The sequence below is a fragment of the Gavia stellata genome, chromosome 17, assembly GCF_030936135.1.
Source record: "Gavia stellata isolate bGavSte3 chromosome 17, bGavSte3.hap2, whole genome shotgun sequence".
NCBI lineage: Eukaryota > Metazoa > Chordata > Aves > Gaviiformes > Gaviidae > Gavia > Gavia stellata.
In genome coordinates this window covers 5,547,115-5,566,783 of record NC_082610.1, presented here as the reverse complement: position 1 = coordinate 5,566,783, position 19,669 = coordinate 5,547,115, and the positions used below count along the sequence as shown (strand labels likewise).

General features: G+C 38.2%; 1 protein-coding gene across 1 annotated transcript in view; it reads right to left on the bottom strand.

The window, feature by feature from the left end:
- The window catches only part of NELL1 (neural EGFL like 1), a 299,127-nt gene that overhangs the window by 209,478 nt on the left and 69,980 nt on the right, over nt 1–19,669 (bottom strand). Inside the window, exons 8-11 of the mRNA XM_059825833.1 lie at nt 15,604–15,738; nt 14,668–14,770; nt 11,129–11,202; nt 4,354–4,453 (exon numbers count right to left, since the gene is read on the bottom strand). Of these exons, the coding sequence (XP_059681816.1) occupies nt 4,354–4,453; nt 11,129–11,202; nt 14,668–14,770; nt 15,604–15,738 (412 nt within the window). The remainder of the gene's footprint in view (nt 1–4,353; nt 4,454–11,128; nt 11,203–14,667; nt 14,771–15,603; nt 15,739–19,669) is intronic.

The following is a 19,669-nucleotide window of genomic DNA, read 5'->3' as shown; positions in this document are numbered from 1 at the left end:
GAATGAGAAACATTCGATTTCTGAAAAAGCAAAACCCAGTTTCACAGCCAGAGAGGGAGAGATGAGAAACATGCTAACTGAAGACCCTTCTCATCTTCTAAGAGAATAAAAACCGCCCTAAAACACAACAAAGCACTACAAGTAAGGGTGGCAGAAGCCCCACTTTTAGATTTAACTGCTGTTCCCTGATGTAAAATGCACACTTTAGCTCACCAGTAGGATTCTCCACTTCCTGCTAACCAGCATCAGCAGTCAATCTAAATTCATCAGCCAAACCATATTACAGGACAGCAAATAAAAATTACTTTCTCCAGAAACCCAACAGCTCTCACTACTTCATTTTATTTTTAAAAAATAAAATTTAATGCAGTTTTATTGTCAACAAAGCAGACATAGCAGAATAGAACAAAGGTCTGTGTTGCTCTGCCAGCAGCCAGCCTAAAGCGTCCAATACAGAAGCCGAGCAAATCTAGAGCAGTGTTTCATGATGCCTTTCCCTTTCCAGAAGGCTGTGCTGTAGAGAATTTCTGAGGCAGAGTTCATTTCTTCATCTTTGAAGATTAGCCCCCGATGGCTTTTTGTGGATGCAAAAATAGCCATCTACGTGCCTGTAACAAAATCCGGCGACCACACATTTTATAATTTAATTACATGTTCCGTCAAAAGCACTTTTGTTTTTTTAAGTCTTGAGCTTGCTTATTTAAATCCAACTTTTCTTAACTGGATAGCATATATTGTTTTCCTGAGGTAACTGTTTTCTCCATTTGACGGGCAAAGGAAGCTCAAATCATACAGTTCTCCCACAATTACCATGAACTAAGCCCTGCGAGGAGCAGGGAGTTGGACTCGGTGATCCTTATGGGTCTCTTCCAACTTGAGATATTCTATTCTATGTTTATTTCCTCACACTCTCTCTTTTAAGGAGAGCATGACTGAAGCTGTGAGGGCTGTTAAAAGGCTATTCTTACATACTGAAATTGTGAGCATAACAACATAAAAATTCTCTCATGAAACTTTATTTGAATCACTCATTCAAAAGAGGAAAAATCCACTCTTTCAAAATTATACGCTGTCTTTGGCAAGGAGAAAAACAGCTAAAGGGAACAATAAAACACTTTTATGACACTATTTTTTGTATTAGATTTGTCTCTGGGCTATAAAAAATGTAGCAGGCACGCTGTAAGAAAATGACTGATTCTCAAAAGTAGGAAAAAAATATATTTTATTATGCAATGATTCTTTGTAAAATTTTAAAATTAACTAAAATTTCCGTAAGCCTAAAAAGAGAGTTTAATAATTCCACATTGTCCTGCTGAAAAGTATAAAGTAGCCACATAGTTTAAGCAGACATTTATGTTAAAGCACACAGATGAAGGGCAAAACTAGGTATACCGTACATAACATTCAAGGATAAATTCTATATACAGATCTGATGAGGCCCATTTTTGCATTCAGGTATATCAAATCACAAAAATAAGCTGTCATTGTACAGCAGAGCTCATCCATAGTATGCCTGCCTTGCTGTACACCTTATACAATCACTGTACCAAAATCTAGAAATTGGCTTTTAGCGGTATATTAGCTTTTGCTACACTATAAACTCATGTAGCAAACTTGAGGAAGGAAAGGTATTATTTGCTGTCTCTACTTTTCTAACCATTTACAAACAATAATGACTATCTAAGGAAGCCCACCAGCTGTGTACATTACAGTATTCAACTGAGTCCTTTGCTGACTCGCAATTTCCATCACCATAAATACCATAGATTAGGGTTTTTTCCTTGCATACCCTATTTTATTTTAGGCATTTATCTCTTATTGTAGTAGGTATTACAGAGATCCCTGAAGAGGGTACAGTCTCATACCACAGCATCATGAAGTTTCCGTATTTCTCTGTGGTTTTTTTCCTTCTGTTGATCGCCCGCATTTATCCTTTTTTAAATGGAAATTCCTTTGCTGCAACCAGAAAAGCACAAGCTGCAAACCTCCTCCCCTTGCCCAATCCGGCAAAGGTATTCTACAATTTTATAGAACGTGAAATTCAGTAGAAGTTTTCTATTTCCATAACGAGATACTGAAAAAAGCAAACTGATACAAAACCAGAACCTACCAGTCACTAGTATGCACTGATAAACTTCACATAGAATTATTGTTCTCATTTAACATTACTAGTAAATGCTTACTAATCACCCTGTTGACTAACTAAAGGCCTAGCTAAGGGCTAATGCAAAGATTTATCTGTATCATCACGCACGTAATGTGAAATTTGCACATGATGTGCAAATGATCCACGTGGGCGTCCAGTAAACGCTCTGATTACTCAGGACTGTATTTACTACAACATTTCTTCCTCACTACTTTTGCTTGGACAATAAAAGGTGAATATAGACTCTGACAGAGGTCGTTATTGCTAAACAGAGAAGCACTCTATCCTTTCCCCGTAAAGGACATGTTGCCACCGGACAGGACCAGAAACTATGGCCTGTTGCCATATCAAAGGGCGCCTATTTGCATGATAAAACCCATACCAAAGGTGGAATTCTTAAAAAATATCCATTTTTAACACCAGCACTCTACGTAGCATGAAGTTATATGCTACCACTTTAGGTTGTGTGCAACTGAAGCAAAAGTGTCAATCAGCACATAGCCTACTTCAAGGTATAAAAAGCAATTTAGCCTTTGTAAAGTTGACGAAATTAATCATATCTTTAAGCATAATTTTCAAAATAATTTTAAAAAGCAAAGATGAAATACAAAAGGAGGTGGTACTGTTTTAGCAGTCAGCTAAAGCAGATTTGAAGTGGAAATTTAACGTGTCGATTTGCAAGCACCATATATCAGAATTCATGGGAAGTGAAAGTACTATTCCTTCCTTTACTTCTAGAGACCATCACATAAGTATACGTATTCATGCTATTTTATAAATAATAAAACCAGTTTTGGGATGAATATCTAAAATGGGTACCTATCATTAACAATACTATGGAACTGAATAATTACAGAACTTATCTTTCATCAACTTTGAAGCTCTCAGATTTCTAATGCTTTTAAGTAATTAAGATAATTTTTTCAGTACTGCACTACATCAAACTAGGCCATCTGTTAAGAACTATCATTAAGACATCGAGCCCTCTGAGGGACAAAGAAGCAACATTTACTGCTTGCTTAAATAGTCACAGATGCTTCTAGAAACTGTTTGAAAAAATTCACGTATATATTCTTAGACCATGATCCAGCAAGCCGTCTCAAATGTGCTGGCCCCTGCAACCACGCGCGTTTGCTTGCAAGTTCAGGGCTTTAGTAAATATTTAACTATGCATATTTGTAAATTAATATTTGCTGGCTAAGGGAGAGATTCAGAGCCCCTTCACTGGCATCTACAACGACACTGGAGGAATTTACACACAGGCAAGAGACAATAACCATCTAAGCCTGGAAATGTCTAATGTACAAGCGGTGTGCCGAATGATTAAAATTTCTGAGGCGCATCACTCCAGGCTGACACGCAAGTCCTCCTCTGAGAGACCAGGCTCCCCTTAAGCTCGGCTGAGGCTCAGCACCAAGGGAGAGGTGTGGAACAGAGGCACAATACAGACGTACACAGGGAATGATTTTTTGAATAGCTTTCACCCAACAGCTCACTGGTTACAAAACACTTTAAGAAGAAAGCTCGTTCGAGTTCTCTAGCCTTGCAATACTGCATTTTCCTCATTTAAGGGGATTTCCTCAACTAACATTTCAGCTATGTCTGGTTCAGTCTGGTCCAGCGTGCAACCAGGATTCACCAGGGCTGAAAGGGAACAAGCAAGAGGAACCTGCATCTCAACACCCCACTGCAAGGAGGAAAAACGGGCTCTAGGGTTATTTTTTCATTTGTATTCTGTAATTGTCCAGCTTAATTCATAAATGAGTCCTGAAACAGCTCAGACCTAAATCAATTTCCAAATACTGGAATCCTAACATTATTATTGTTATTTTAAAATAGAGAGCTTAAAACCCCATTTCCAAAACCCTGTACATTCAGTGCAGTTGCATGTTTAAGCAACATAAAATATCTCTTTTTCAAACATAAGAACTCCCATTAGGAGGAAGTTAAGAGACACCGGGCCCTTTCTCATCCAACTCTACCTTTTCTCCCTCCTCCTCTCTAATTCAGAGCGATTTCAGCTTTGTATCTGGTAATTCTTCTACCCAAAGGAATATCACAAACTGGTTTTAGGTGAAGGCTGATTACAGACTCGGGTATATAGAGGTACCCGATATCTCATTAAAAAGGAACTGCTCCTTCCAGTGTACCCCCCCATTGAATCAGCACCTTATATTCCTTCCAAGCACGCATAATCTCCGACTTACCTCTACAAACACTGCAACATTGGTTCTCTGGAAGAACGTGATCTTTTTCTGAGCAGTTCAATGGCGGACAAGTCTCTGTCACTTTTACTAAAACTCCATTCTGGAAATAAACAACATTTTAAAAGATTACATCGATGAAAACATGTGCAATGGCAAGGATCACATAATTTTCCATCTATAACTCCAGTAATCTCTAGTAACAACACTAATAAACTAGCAGGCAGCAAGTTAAATTCATTCTTTACACCATAACATCGAAACTAAAGTAATCTACTCAGACATATCTATGCCCAGAGTTGAAAGAAGAGCAGGGCGGGGGGGGGGGAAGTCACTTAAGCTCAAAATGCTCTAGTAGTTCTTCCAAATACATTGCCTCCAAGTATAGTTGTTTTCCTTCCAAGTATTTGAAGGAATTAAAGAATTTCACTCCAGGTTTTTGTTAAAGACAGTCTTCCTGCTTTATGCAAGTCTGAGTTCACTCCTCTTATTTCATATTCTACATAACTCACTGGTAAGTTATTCAACTCAAACACAGCAGATAAAAGACCAGTATTTTCCAATGCCATGTGTTGTTCTGCTGTGTCCAGTTAAAAGTGTCTGTTCTTTAGAATTACTGATCACCTAATTACCAAAAATTAGGTCCTTCAAAAGTATGGCAAAGCAGAAACCCCATCTTGATGTATCCATATAGAAATTGCTGTATAAAATGTAAATCAAGATCAAGGTTTTTCTATGATTTTGATTTCTGCTAGATTTAGAGTAAGACTGGCAATAGGAGGTCTAGTTGCTGGTAGAAGTTTCCTAAAATAATAGAAACAGAGCCCTTCCAGGCAGATTTTACACCATATTTTACTCCATCTTCTTCCAGAAAATCAGCTTCACCCTATCTCCAGACCAAACAGCTGTCTTGCTCTTCAGTTAGTTGTTTCTTAACATCTTGTCCCAAAATAGCATCCTCTTTTCCCTTATCACCCTCCTCCAGCCTTCCCCATACCATAACTTACTTCTTCAGCCTTTCTGCAGCTATGCCATCACTGCGAACTTGCAAGTGGAGCAGAGATTAACAACCAGGATTTTTGCTCAGTTGGAGCTACAATAAGTATCCCACAGGACTGTCCACACCTGAGTAATCCCATTTTCCAAAGGGATGTTGAAGTCCACTAATAAAGCGGGCAGCCTGCTATATTGGCAATACCCCTTTTTAATATGAATCTAGTCCCCACTCCGCCCAAAATATTTTTCACTATGCTTCAGATGGTGGAATGAAAAAATGGAGCGAGAACTTCTGCTTTCTTCAAAGAAATAAATTACTTTTTCTAGCTATCATGATTGCAGAAGAAAGCTTAAAAATATGATCCAAACACATCTAGGGCTAAGAAAGCAGAGGAAAACTAATACCTAAAAAAGACAAAATATGTTATTAAAGCCACCATTCTCATAATCTAAGGGATCAGATACGTGACTTTGAACAGAGAATATTGACAATACCTATGTGTCTACCCTGTATGAATAAACACCCCTATATAGGACACCCTTGCTAGCCAGAAGCTTGCTTTCGTATCTACAAGACACTGTGCCATACCATGCCAAAAGACTAGCTGAGGTGCTAGAACCAGTATAGGTAAAACTCTTTGCTGGTAATTAGCCTCATCAGCTATGCCACACTGATTCAGCCATGTCGCTTCAGGCTCCACAATTAGCTCACACAGCATCAAGCTGCCCTGCACAGTTACATACGCAGAAACGCCATTCTACAATCACTGCTAGTCGCTGCCCTTGAGACTGCGATCTTAAGGCTAAGTAGGGACAAGCCATTTTTCTCACTTCCCAATTGTCTTTACTGGCAAGTTGCATCAGTTGCTGTCACAAAAAATAAAATACAAAAACCCCACAGGCACCAGGTTTTCTTTTTTTTTAAAAAAAAAAAAAAAAAAAAAAGCAGCTCCCTACAGTATCACATACAGCATGCATCACTGCATCACTGAAACAAGTGCCCACACAAGAGCAGTGAAGTTAATGGAGGTATTAGGTCTCCTTCTGATGTCACTTCCACAAGTGAAAGGGGGGAATCCCCCACGGTTGCCTGTGCAACTGCAGCAGCAAAGGTGATAAAAGAACCAGACACACTGAGCCGTCATTTACTGTCACATTATCTAACTACCAGCTGGAAAAGCTCTGGCTATAACTCATCGCTTATTCAAACTCAGACAAGACAATTGCAGCAGAAAAGGTACAGTATGTCAACATATGGACAAAAAGTGTTGACTGACCATCAATCTGGTCAAAAAGATGGCAAGAAACCAAGAAAACATATGAAAGTCAATCCAGTGATCAGGGTGAGTCAAAAAACTAAAGCCAAATTCAATCCAAGCTCACACCTTCTTTAGTGAGTCATAAGCAGATAAACAACCCAGAAATTGAGAATTCCACTAATTTAATGACAGTAAGATTTTATTTCCCTAAGTTTCCCATTTTCTGCACAATTTGCATCTTGGGACAACAAATCAAATGTATTCGTAATTCAGTTTTAAAACAATTAAAATGTTTCCATGTTGAGTATTTTTGGATTAAAATCAATTTGTTATAAACTAGTATAGATCCAATTATAAGAATTATCATCATTACATTTCAGATTCTATCCACTGAGATAAATCAGAACAGTTCACACTTCGGAATTATTGCTTCAGGCAGCCTTAGAAAAATTACTAACTTTTTATACTCAGTTCACATATGTCGTCACAGAATCTGGACAGAAATAGATGTCAAAAAGTCACTCTTCTGGAATAGATAGATCAAGCTCCAATTGTGACATACAATCCACAAAGAATGAGATCTGGAGTCAAACATTTACAACAAGATAATTAATTTTCTTGTAATTACTAAGGTAAGTACAGAAAAAAAGAATTGGCTATAAGGCTCATCAGTGACGTGCAGTCAAAATCTGAACCACAAACAGTTTATCTCAGACGATCAGCTTTGGAAAATAGCAAGATTTCAGAGAAGATTATTTTGGTTTTTTTGCTGTGGTTTGGGGTTTTTTTTTCCCCTTGGTTTAGCTGTTATTGATCAGCCTTTCAGGAGAAAGTTCTAAATAGCGTCCTTAGCTGTCACTCTAGGAACCACATTGTTCCTTGTCTTTACAAAAAACTTAACGTCACGCTTCCTGAAAGTCAGTGGAGGCCTGTCCATCTTTCTAGCATTTGTATGGCACTCTCTGACTGCTCGCTCCCAGCATTAATGAAGAGGAATTTATTCTTGTACCCTTTGCTGTCAAACACATCGTCCGGTTATGAATAGGCATCGTGTCATTCACAAGCATTAAGCCAGAAATTAGCTGATGAGCAGTAAACTCCCGATCCAAAAAAAGTTATAGAATTCTTTCACATTGACTTGTAATGAGCCGTGTCACCATATTGGTGAAATCCACAAACCAAAATAACCATTTATTGAATGCAGAAAGGTGCAGTTGGGGACACCTCAACAGGCTGGAGAAATGAGCCAACAGGAACCTCAAGGAGTTTAACAAGGAGAAGTGCAAAGTCCTGCACCTGTGGAGGAACAACCCCATGTGCCAGCGCATGCTGGGGTCACCCTGATAGAAAGCAGCTTTGCAGAAAAGGACCTGGGGGTCCCGGCAGACACCAAGTTGAACAGGAGCCAGCCATGTACCCTCGTGGCAAAAAAAGCTAATGGTAACTTGGGCTGCATTAGGCCAAGTATTGCCAGCAGGTCGAGGGAGGTGATCCTTCACCTCTGCTCAGCGCTGGTGAGACCACACCTGGAGTGCTGGGTCCAGTTCTGGCCTCCCCAGTACAAGAGAGACATGGAACAACTGCAGAGAGACCAGCCATGGGCCACAAGGATAAGTAAGGGACTGGAACATCTACCACAGGAGGAAAGGCTGAGAGAGCTAGGACTGTTTAGCCTGGAGAAGACAAGGCTCGGGAGGGATCTTACCAATGCATATAAATACCCAAAGGGAGGGTACGAAGAGGATGGAGCCAGGCTCTTTTCGGTGGTGCCCAGTGACAGGACCAGAGGCAGTGGGCACAAACTGAAACACAGGAGATTCCCTCTGAACATCAGGAAATGCTTTTTTACCGTAAGAATGACAGAGCACTGGCACAGGTTGCCCAGGGAGGTTGTGGAGTCTCCATCCTTGGAGATATTCAAAAGCTGTCTGGACATGGTCCTGGCCAACTGTCTCTAGGTGACCCTGCTCAAGCAGGGGAGTTGGACAAGATGACCTTCAGAGGTCCCTTCCAACATTAACTATTCTGTGACCTTCAGAGGTCCCTTCCAACATTAACTATTCTGTGATTCTTAGAAACACCTGTGCACTAATTCTTTCATTGTAGATTCATCTAGAGAGTGTTTGCGGGCAGGATTCCAGCTGGGAATGGCTGTCCATCAGTAACATCTGTGCTTAGGGTTATGAGGATGTGTATCATAAATGCATTTTTAGTCTGGATTAGTTTTCAAAAATAAAAAAAAAGCCTGCTCACAGCCTGATAAAGAAAAACTATCTGGATCCATCAGTATTATTATTATTTTTGTTAGATGGAAAAAAATACAAAAGTTAAAATTCTCTTATGCTTGGATCAGTACCTATGCAAAGAATAAAATAACTATCTTCAAATAAAAATTGAGAAGTGAAATTTCAACTTTATCTTTTTGACGTTACCCCACCTACAACTACATCCTCCTTTACAGACACAAGAGCTACTCGCCAAGATTTTTAAGGCACCTTTATCAACACTAATAAATTGACAGTTGATGTGTACCCTCTACTGTATTCGTTCATGGATCAACAGCTTTTCAAACTTGATGTCTGTTTTTCAAGTCTGGAAAATAAAACCATATTAAATTTTTTATAGTCCTTCCCCTAGCACAAACCTCTTCCTTTATTCATACAACACCTTGTCCACCAGTAGGCCCGCACAGGATAGAAAACGATAAGCACAGCCACGGTTTGACTCATCGCCATTCATCCTTCATCTAGCAATCATTCCTAATCGAGGCAGTAAATAAGCAGGTGTTTTGCTTACAGTTTTTAAGAGGTCATGCTGAAGACACATTGAATGAACTTCCCACCTGGAGAGACACCATCTCATAGAAGCAGAGGTAAGCACCCACTTAAAAACTCTCCCAAGTCAGAACGACAAGTTTTGCCAGTGAGAACGACAAGTTTTGCCAGTGAGAACGACAAGTTTTGCCAGTGAGGTTTAATGTCTTCTTGAAACACAGGTCTGGAAATACCTTTTCCCACCCCCCCCAACATGGACTCATTTTTTTTTTCATTGTATTACATTAACATACGCTGTTTCAAAAACTTACCAATAGTCTCCATTGAGATGTAAATAATACAAACTGCAATGTCACTACAATTAGCATTGCTGTATCAGTTTCCTTTAACAATAAGCAAAATGCAAAAGCTCTTTTCATCATTATTTTAGTCATTTCTAATATGACAGATGGTCAGTATTTGCTTTTAATCTTCCTGAATGTATTATCATACTCATAATGATGAATAGAACACTCTTATTTATACCACAGAGAATTTCCGCTGACTTAACTCAGACCACGCTCTCCGGTTTCACTTTAATGTGAAAATCCTCCTGTTCTCATCTTATTTCATATAGGCACTTTCCCTCTCAAATAAACATTCAATGTCATATTACAAATAACAGGCACCTTAGTCTGTCTTCAAGGCAACGACCTTGCCCACGTATTTGTATATACAATGTTGAGCACCCCTATACCACTAAACACTAACAACAGCAAAGTAATTCTGCATAACAAGCTGCTTTCACAACATCTGCAACCAGATATTGTCCATTTCCATTAGTGAACACAAAATTGCTACTCTGTACACTCAGCTACAAGCACAACAATAACCAGATCATTGTAATCTTTTCCAAATGTTTTTCATAATTGTTCTAGCATACTGATCTGTCAATAACATTTGTAAGCTGCCCATTTATCACCCTTCCCCCTCTACAAATTCAACAAGATGTAAAAACAAAAATACTTGAAAATTACATGTGAGAGCAAATGCGTTTAAAATAGCTGTGCCTTTCTGACATGATAAATCATATTTAAAACACACACATACTCACAACAAATACATGCCTAAGCAGAGCAATAGGCCTTTTATCTACTACTACTCTCTTCTAAGGCTAGTCTTGACAACGACTGGTTTCTGCCACACTTACACACCATGTAGCACTCTTATTTCACTAACAGTCCCTGAACGTTCCTACCTAACATAGCCTCCATTTACCTGTGTTCTTAAATACTGACTGTAGTTGACCAAGTGTTACGAATTTGCCAAGAAAGACCCCAGCCCAGTCCAATACCTAGTAATTCACCTCAATTATTAGCAGGGCTGCATACAGTTTAAACAATACTAGGGTAAATCTAGAGTAACTCAAACAATATAAGCCAGGTCGCTTCAAATTTTAGCAATTTGGCTGAAATTAGTAACTGGTTCAAGATGCTGCTGCCTTTTTCTAGAGCTCGTCAAAGCAGGAGATAAAATAGAAAACATCCCTCCAAGTCATTTCGCCCATGTTTTTATTACTCTGCAAGGGTCATACTCCTGCCTCGGTTTCATATTTGTGGCTTTCACTGACTTCAAGGTCACCTTTTCAAGACAACAGATGTCACATTTGCATGAAGGAAGCCTAAAGAAATGCACTAACTTGTCACTGTCACTTTTGAACACGACACACACATTTAACAATCAGGAAAAGTTTATATAACTTAAACTCACCCGACATTCCCTGCAGCTCTTGGTTAATACTCGTTGACCTTCTGCTAGCACTTTGCCTCCATAGATACACTTTGCTGTAAATCGAGTGGAGAAGGAGGGAGATTAAAAATAAATAAATTGAATCAGTATTTAAATAGGAAACAAATGCGAAGCATAACACAAAAGTAAAAGTAGTATTCACATACACTAAAAAAAACACGGATATGTCAAGATTATGATGCACTTTGCTTTCATCAGAAGTCAGTATTCTACATAACTACAAATAACGTAGATAAATTCATTTTAAGAGCAAGTAGTGCCTTTACCCAAACTAAAGAGGAGGAATAAGAGCATAAGACAAGACATACTGGACCAAATTCATTAGTGTTCAATAGAAAATATTTTCATTACTGACGTTCTGTGGATTAGTTACAGTATTTGTGTTACTAGAGGTCTTCATGACACTTCAAAAACGGGAGACATTTATTAGTGTACTGTTCATCAAGAGAATAACATAAGCACTGATTTCAATTAAACCTTCAGATTTTTTGTGGGCACAAAGATTAACTCTTCAACTTGCTGGAGCACTGCAAAAATGGATTAAATGCAGCAAACGACTCTACTGAATCAACAAACTGTACAAATCTATTTTGGAAAAATAGCCTTAACACACACATGAAATAAGTAGGTTTCCCAGGAAACTGAAAACTCCTACTAAAAAATTCCTGTCTGAAGTTTTGACCCTTCTGCTAAAGATAACCAGCTCCACAACTGAACCAACAGACTAAAACATGTGAGCACTCCTCATTCATTTTAAGGCAGAGGCAACGAGGTTAGCTTAGGACTACTGCCACCTTGAAGAAGGTAACCTCCAGCAAGGCTACAGTAGTGCACAGCTTGGTCAAGTATTACCGTAACTATCACAGTCCTCTTGGAACTAGCTGTTTAAATTCCAGTTTTGGAGGAGGATAGTAAATCCCTTAATTAAAGAGAACAGTTGGACTATTATGATCTTACAGAAATCAAGTATCCATTACTCTACATTAGTAATAAGGTCAATACTAAACACTGATAAAACAAGTTTTTGTTGTGGTGTTTCAGCTCTCCCTGCACTTGACCAATAACAGTCTGACCTACGACACTGAAAGGAGAGCTAAAAATGTACGAATCCTATGTTGCAATTTGAACAAAGCCTTAAAAGTTTCCTGAGTCAAGGCACACAAGTGAAAGCGTTCAAAGTACTCGGTTCTTAAAAAAAAAAAAAAAAGAAAGAAAGAAATCGCAGACTGTCTAGCAACTGTTTTACCTCAATTTCTCTCCTGAATACCAAGGCAAGGGAACCAAGCACTTACAGGTGCCTGTATGGGTGATACCCAGTAGGAGTATTCCACAGCAGCACCTGTCATAGCCAGTCTGATTCCCAAATTTTAAACATAAAGGACTGCTAGATCGATCTTCATGAACTTCCAGACATAAATTTGCTCCTAAGGACTTTTTGTTCAAACTTACACTCTTAAAAATGCTCATTTCTTTAAAAATAAAAATTAAAAAAAGCAAGCTTTTCAGAACAACTCAGTTTCCATCATCAACAATGCATTTAAATAGCAGGCTTCTTCCTTTTGGTATCCTAGTTTTCTTCATTTTTCTAAAGCTGTCCTAGTTTTTATGCCTGAGTTGTTGTCATCTCACTTACGAAGAAAACTTCAGATCAGGAGGCTTTGTTTAAATTAGGAATCCCAGTAACTATTTTTGGGAGAAGATGAATTAGAGAAACTTCCTTTTTCTTTCTGTCTATTCTCCTGACATGACTGCTTTTAACAAAAGAATGGACCAGCAAGCAAGTTAATGCACAACTCAGAAAAATTATGATATTTTAAACAAAATTATAGTCTTTTGTCAAATATTAGTTGGAAGGCTAACACAAGATGGCAGGGATCAAACCAGAATCGCTTGCTTTTTAAAACCCTTAACATATCAGACATTAGAGCTCCTTTGTTCATTAACCCTAGTTAGACAGGAAACTGTTCAATAATCCAGCCATTCAATAATCCCTAGAGCCAGCAAATTACAACCGATGATTCTATCAGAGCTTAATAGGAAAAGCACAGAGAAATTAACACCTGCAGTGCAGCTCTTCGGAAGGCCTCAGCAATTACTACTATCTGCCCAAAAGTGACTGACTGTGGCTCTAGCACATCATTCCGTCAAGGAGCTGGCATTTACAATCAATTTCAATCAACTTCCATACATCTCTTCCTATTGACTGACATGCTGACTTCTTGTCAGAATAACGAGTCAAGTTTGTGCCAATCACTGACAAAAGGCAAGTTTGATTGTTCATCTTTCCATTACAAATAACAGGAACATAGTTTACTCATGGGGATTTACGTTGAGTCTACAATTTTGTGCCTTGCAATTCCTTGGTGTAAGATTTTGACCATTGTGCGTACGTGCATGTCAGCAAAGGCATGTTAAGAGAAGCATCCAGTTTCATGAAAGAACTTTCTAGACTCTCAATGTTACAAATAAAAATATTTTGAGACAAAAAACACAGGCCAGCATAGCCACTTTACCACCCAAATACTCTGTTCATAAACATCTTTTAGTAAGCACAATACTCATGCCGACATATAGCTGAGGGAAATGAGATGACATGAGTAAACAAGAGCAAGTGCAACATCACAGCTAAGGGACGTTTGTGCATGGGACTAATGAATTCAGTGACTGAAGCAAGGTGACAGAATGCTAAAAAAAGTGTTATTATTTTCCTAATAAATCTTAAAATAATTCAACATCCCTGTCTTATGAATTATTGAACAAGTTATGCATGAACAAGTCACACTAGTCTTCAAGAAGTGGTGGGGGAGATAATTTGTGCTTCTTCAGGTAAGACTGGCATCAGTATTCAGCTAAAATTTCCATATATAAATTCTTTGTCCCTTGTACTACCATTAAGGCAGCAAATATTGAATATTCTTTCCAGGAATGTTTATTACAGCTTTCATTTCCAGAAGAAGGAACTGAAAGCTGACAATAACACCGATCACAAAATTTACTTTTTTTTTTTCTTTCTTCTCATAAATTTATTTTGAAATTAATTACAGCAAACTATCACTCCACACAGTGATACTAACTCAAAGCCTGAAATTCTGTCATGTTTATTTTAAAGAAAAACCTTCCAACCCAAAATAAAAGATAGGCAAAAAAGATAACGGCTCGGTTTATTACTCATCGCTACATTAAGTTCAGACCATAGGCTTGATGCTCCTCAACATCAACAGGAGATACAAGCTGAAGCCAAGTAAGGCTTCCCAGCCCCAAACAAAGAGATTAATATTTTTACACTGACAATAGGTAAAAAGAGAATCTTGGAAATTTGCAACGCTTGTGCATTTCTCAGCAATTATTTATTTTCTTCTTAAATCATGTTTGCCACAGTGACTCACGTTACCTGAATTACCAGGACCTACGAAGGTCATTACCAAATGCGCCTGCTTTCGGGACAAGACAACTCTGCTTAAAGAGAGGGTGAAACTAAAAGGTCCATGTGATGTACTTACCCTTGCATATTTTGCAGCACTGGCTTTCCACATGCACTGGGAGAGCATCAGGAGGACAATCGAGAGGGGGACAGGACATCCTTCGGCACTCCACAACTCCACTCTAAGCAAAGGTTTTGAAGACAAAATTAAACTACGACTGTTGTAATTGGTGAATATTTTATACAAAACACAAGACAAAACTATTTAAGTAATTGAAATAGCATTGTGGATTACAGACACATCCTTCAGTAACAAGTTCAATCCTATCCAACTACAAACTTGAATCAAAATGCATCTGAAGGTGAACGACCCCATTGTGATATGTATTACTGGTTTTACCCCACTTTCCCTGAGCAAAGAGCATAAGCCCATCTTTACAAGAACATAAGCATCACTTTCTGTAGGCTCTGCCAATCATCTTTGAGATTAACAATCAGTTTTCTATTTTCTTGAGCAAACAAAGACCCTCTTCAGATATTTATCAAATAATGTCAATGAGACAAGATTTACATAGTAATTCTCTTCCGTTCCTCGATCTTTCAGAGTGATAAACACTGAAAACAGAATCTGCATGTTGTTACTGTGCAAGATGCAACTAAGCATCTATGAATGCTATTAAGAGAATGCTTCCTTTTTGAAAAAGATACTGCAGTGAGAACAATTCCAAACCAAAACACAGACAATGCCATGCTTTCACCCAAAAACTGTAAAGTCCTCACAGATATAATTAGAACAAATAAGAGAGCGGTGTCAAGGGAAAGCAGATTTTATTTATGAAGCTTGCACAGAAGCATTGTCAAGTATTTATTTATCTTACCATTTCCCTCCCTATTGTTCATACTGCTACTAGATGCATACTAAAAACAGTAATTCTCAGAGCTAACATTATGTATTCAAGGACCATTTTCACATTTTAATCAGGTCCTACCCCTTAAACTCTTCAGATATTCTTACTTTGCAAGTGCAATTCCTGCAGTGATCATCTTCAACCCACGAGTCTTTGTCTCTATAGAGCAATCCATTTACTTGACAAGTCTTCTCACAATGACAGTCTTCCAGTTGACTCAGCCTTGTTTCTGCATAATTTAACTATAAATGAAAGTAACTTGATGAGAATTCTGCAATTCAAACACATGATTTAAAAAAGCAAATATGAGAAAACAGTATACTTATTTTTAGCCAAACCAAGTTTGACTACAACCTTCGAAACATTGAACCAGGATGTCAGCAGGTATAAACTAACACTACTCCTCGGACTTTGACAGAGCTATCCATGCCAGCTGACAACAGTTTATGACTCATACAACTGTCTCTTGTACTGTAACAAACCCCACTAAAATCCCCTCAGGAATGTCTGGGCGCTACCAAAAGTACACAAACTACAACTGCTTTGAAAAAAAGTTTCTTAATGGCTAATCAACCTGATTACAAATCGAAAAGCATGAAGACTGGCAGACTGACTTTTCCTAATCATTCCCGTCTCATCATTGTTAAGCATCAGCCAGACTAATACCTTCTGACTTTTAGAAAGGTCTTAACCTTATAACAGCAAGTGAGATTTGAAGGGGAAAGAAAGTATTTTAATTCAGTGTAGTACAAAATACTCCCAGACTGTGATTAATGGAGAAGCCATGCTCCTGGAGTTAACTGGTGGCTAGCTCTTAACGCTACTTGCTGTTCCCATTACCTCCTCAATTCCAACTACTAAAATGCATATCAAGAAGCTAAAACTGATGCATCTTTTCCAAATATTACATCTGCACGCTAGCAATTGCTATGTTTACTGATGAGATACTATGCAATAGTAAGGTGGGACAATGCTCAGTCGCATAGCAGCGTAAAAGGAAAAGGTTTTTCGAACCACCCTCCCCTAAGCCATATCACAGACCTCCCCTTCATACAAGGTACTATCTTACCATCCTCCAGAGAGGAACAACCTCTGTTTATGCATACTTTGTACCTAGTGGCATCATCTCTAATCCCTAAGAGCACTCAAAATTACTTTCCCATTTACTAATACTAAAAATAAATAAATACAGACTGAATATTTAGAAGTAAATATGAGCATTCTTCAGGCCTCAGATGGCCATTGCTCTAAAAATTACCCTGGTGCCAGCTGGATGAGAGTTTCTCAAGGTCTGGATATTTCTTACATTCACATTTCTCTTATGCATATAAGCCATCACACTGAAGCCACTGCAAATAGCAAGGCTACCTAAATCTGGCACAAAACAAGATGAATGCATACTCTATTCTGTTATAAATATGATGCTATTATCCTATGTTATAGGTTGCTACATTTTAATAGTAGCAAATTTTATTAAAAAAAATGCACAGTGCTATAGTATTTTTTACATAATGGCATATACCTGAATTTCATATATTTCCATCCACTAAAATTCCATCCACTTTAAATAAAAGTATTCTAATATATCCTTTTTCATTACTGCCCGTAAAAGAGCAACATATTTAGGGGGAAGAAAAAGTAAAGAAATACTAGGAAAATTCCTGTGATTTTTTTTTTTTTTTTTCTCTGCAGTCCTCATGAGAGAAAGCCCAGAATAAAAGGTCTTTATTTCTTAAGTTGTTATTCTGGGATAATAAGGGATTGATACTCATCTCCTCCAGACTCAGCATGATCTGGTGACTTCAAAACTGTTTTTCACATTTTAGAAGTAAAACTATCCTCTTACTGAGCTGCTTGTTTTCAGCAGATACCCTTTTCAGGTAATTGTATTTAGTCATTATATTTACAGTATACAAAATATATTCAGTTTTGTTAAAAACGTGTTTGATTTGTCTTACACTTCTACTTTATTTACATATCTTGGGGGGGGGTTGTTTTGGGTTTTTTTGGTGGGTGTTGTTTTTTTTTTAAATGGGCTATACAAATTTTGGAGAGAAAGGACTTTAGAAATACTCAGATTTGATAGTGGTACTTGATATTGTCCCTTGCCCTAGAAATTACTGCCTAGAAAAAAAAACTTAAAGAGAATAAATATTTCCAATTTATTAACTTATGTCATTTGCATTATCTTGAGAAGTTTTATTTACTTAAATATCATTTACTTCCCATTTTAAGAAATATCTTTAAACATAGCAGATCAATCAAGGTCACCAAAAAGCAGGCATGCAACAACAAACCCTCCAATACACAGAGGTCAATGACTGTATGACAGCCCACAAAATGCATTCAGAAACAACATTTAGCTGTTACCTGCTGTACTAGAGGGACCAGAAACATTCCGTTTGCTTCTAAACTTCAAGTCTTAATTGAAAAAATTCTGTTGAGCTCAGTAAAACAATGAATTCCTTAAAATTAGCTGAAATATCCTTCCAAATGTTGCCAAATGCAGACAACTAGATTTGTTGAACGTTAAAAACATCAGTAGAAAATTCTCAAGCCTCAAACATTTTTTAGGTTATGAATAGAAATAAACTAAGGAGGGAGAAGAAGCCCACACCATACCAAACACTGTCCATATACTAACCAAATCCCAAGTTCTTTACATTCAGGAATATTTGGCTAGCTATTATTCACAAAAGTTATTTAACACTTTCCGTGCTTCTCCTCTGCCCATACAAATAACTGAAAGATGACAGACTTCTGTCAAAAATGTATTGTTTCTGGCAAAATTAATAACAAAAATATAAAAAAAAACCCCAAAACTATCAAAATTTACATGGAATATCTTGTTACTCATAGAAGTATTGATGGCCATATAAATCCATGGTGTAAGCAAACCAGATTAACTAGTCCATTAATGAACTCAAGCGCTTGGGTTTTCTTGGTTTTAATCAAACTCAGGCTTTAACCTTTCTGACCTCAATCAAGGAAAGTTTTGCACTGGAAGTCTTCATGTAACAAGCACATGTGAATACAAAGTGCACTCTAGTGTGGGCCCATAATTTACGAAAAAGAAATTATATTCCACTAAAAGAAATGCAGGAGATGCCCAAACTGATTTCAGTAAACTGTTAAAAGTTGCGTGAATTATTTTAGCCGTTATATTTAAAGAGGAACTAACAGCGTTCCAGCATAGCAGTTGGGAATGCTGAAATGTAACGTGATCCTTTTGTCCTACAGCATATTAACATTTTAGCCTGATTTCTAACACTCTGAGCTATGGCGTCTCTCTATTTAAGGACACAAGATTAAATCAATTAAACATATATACTAGAAAGATTCAGTATTAATTCAAATGATGACAAAAATAAAATAGGCTTTAAAAGCTAGCATTTATTCATCTTTAAAAGCTATGGCCTTACAAGACATAGGTAGGAAGAGGACATAATGGTGGTTAGCTTGTTACAGGTCATGAGCAAATGGCGCCTGTACGTAGCACTTCATGACAATCTGCTACAGACAATGCTCTGCTGGGCCCCTTATATAGCCCCCATGTCCCATCCCGAGCCAGCACTAGCCTCACAGGACCCTGAGGTAAAGCCAAAGCAAGAGGCCGCTTCTTCTCCTGCCTACGTACTGCATAATTTGCACTGCTACCAAAATTATTGCAGCCTGAAGCCACTAGTCTGTTTTCTTCCCAGACAAGCCCTGGCCTGAGTCTTCCTAGTTTTATGCTATATAAACCGCGCGTACGCATTCATTGCAAACAACATTCACTGGTCTATTCAGTGCTGTAATAGAGCTGTAACCAAAGAGCGATTGAAGGAGAAACTTAAATCGTAGCTGTAGCAGAGCCTAAAAGCAACAACCGGACATCAAACCACGGGTCCCACTTGTCCAAAACGTCATGTTCATGCTCCGCATCTCTTGGTGCAGGACCAGGTGCTGGGGTTCACTGCTCATGTACATTAGCAAGCTGTTCTCTGACCACCTGCCCCGCTAAACAGGATCCCTACAGGCAGCTGCACAGCCCTTCTAAGCCTTGCTCTTTGCCTTGCGATACATCATCCCCATATAATAGACTCCTATCTATATTAGTACCACTTGTGACTATTGTGGCTAGGACTGAAAAGGCAGATACAAACCTTAACGCCTCCCTCAAGTCCCTCCATT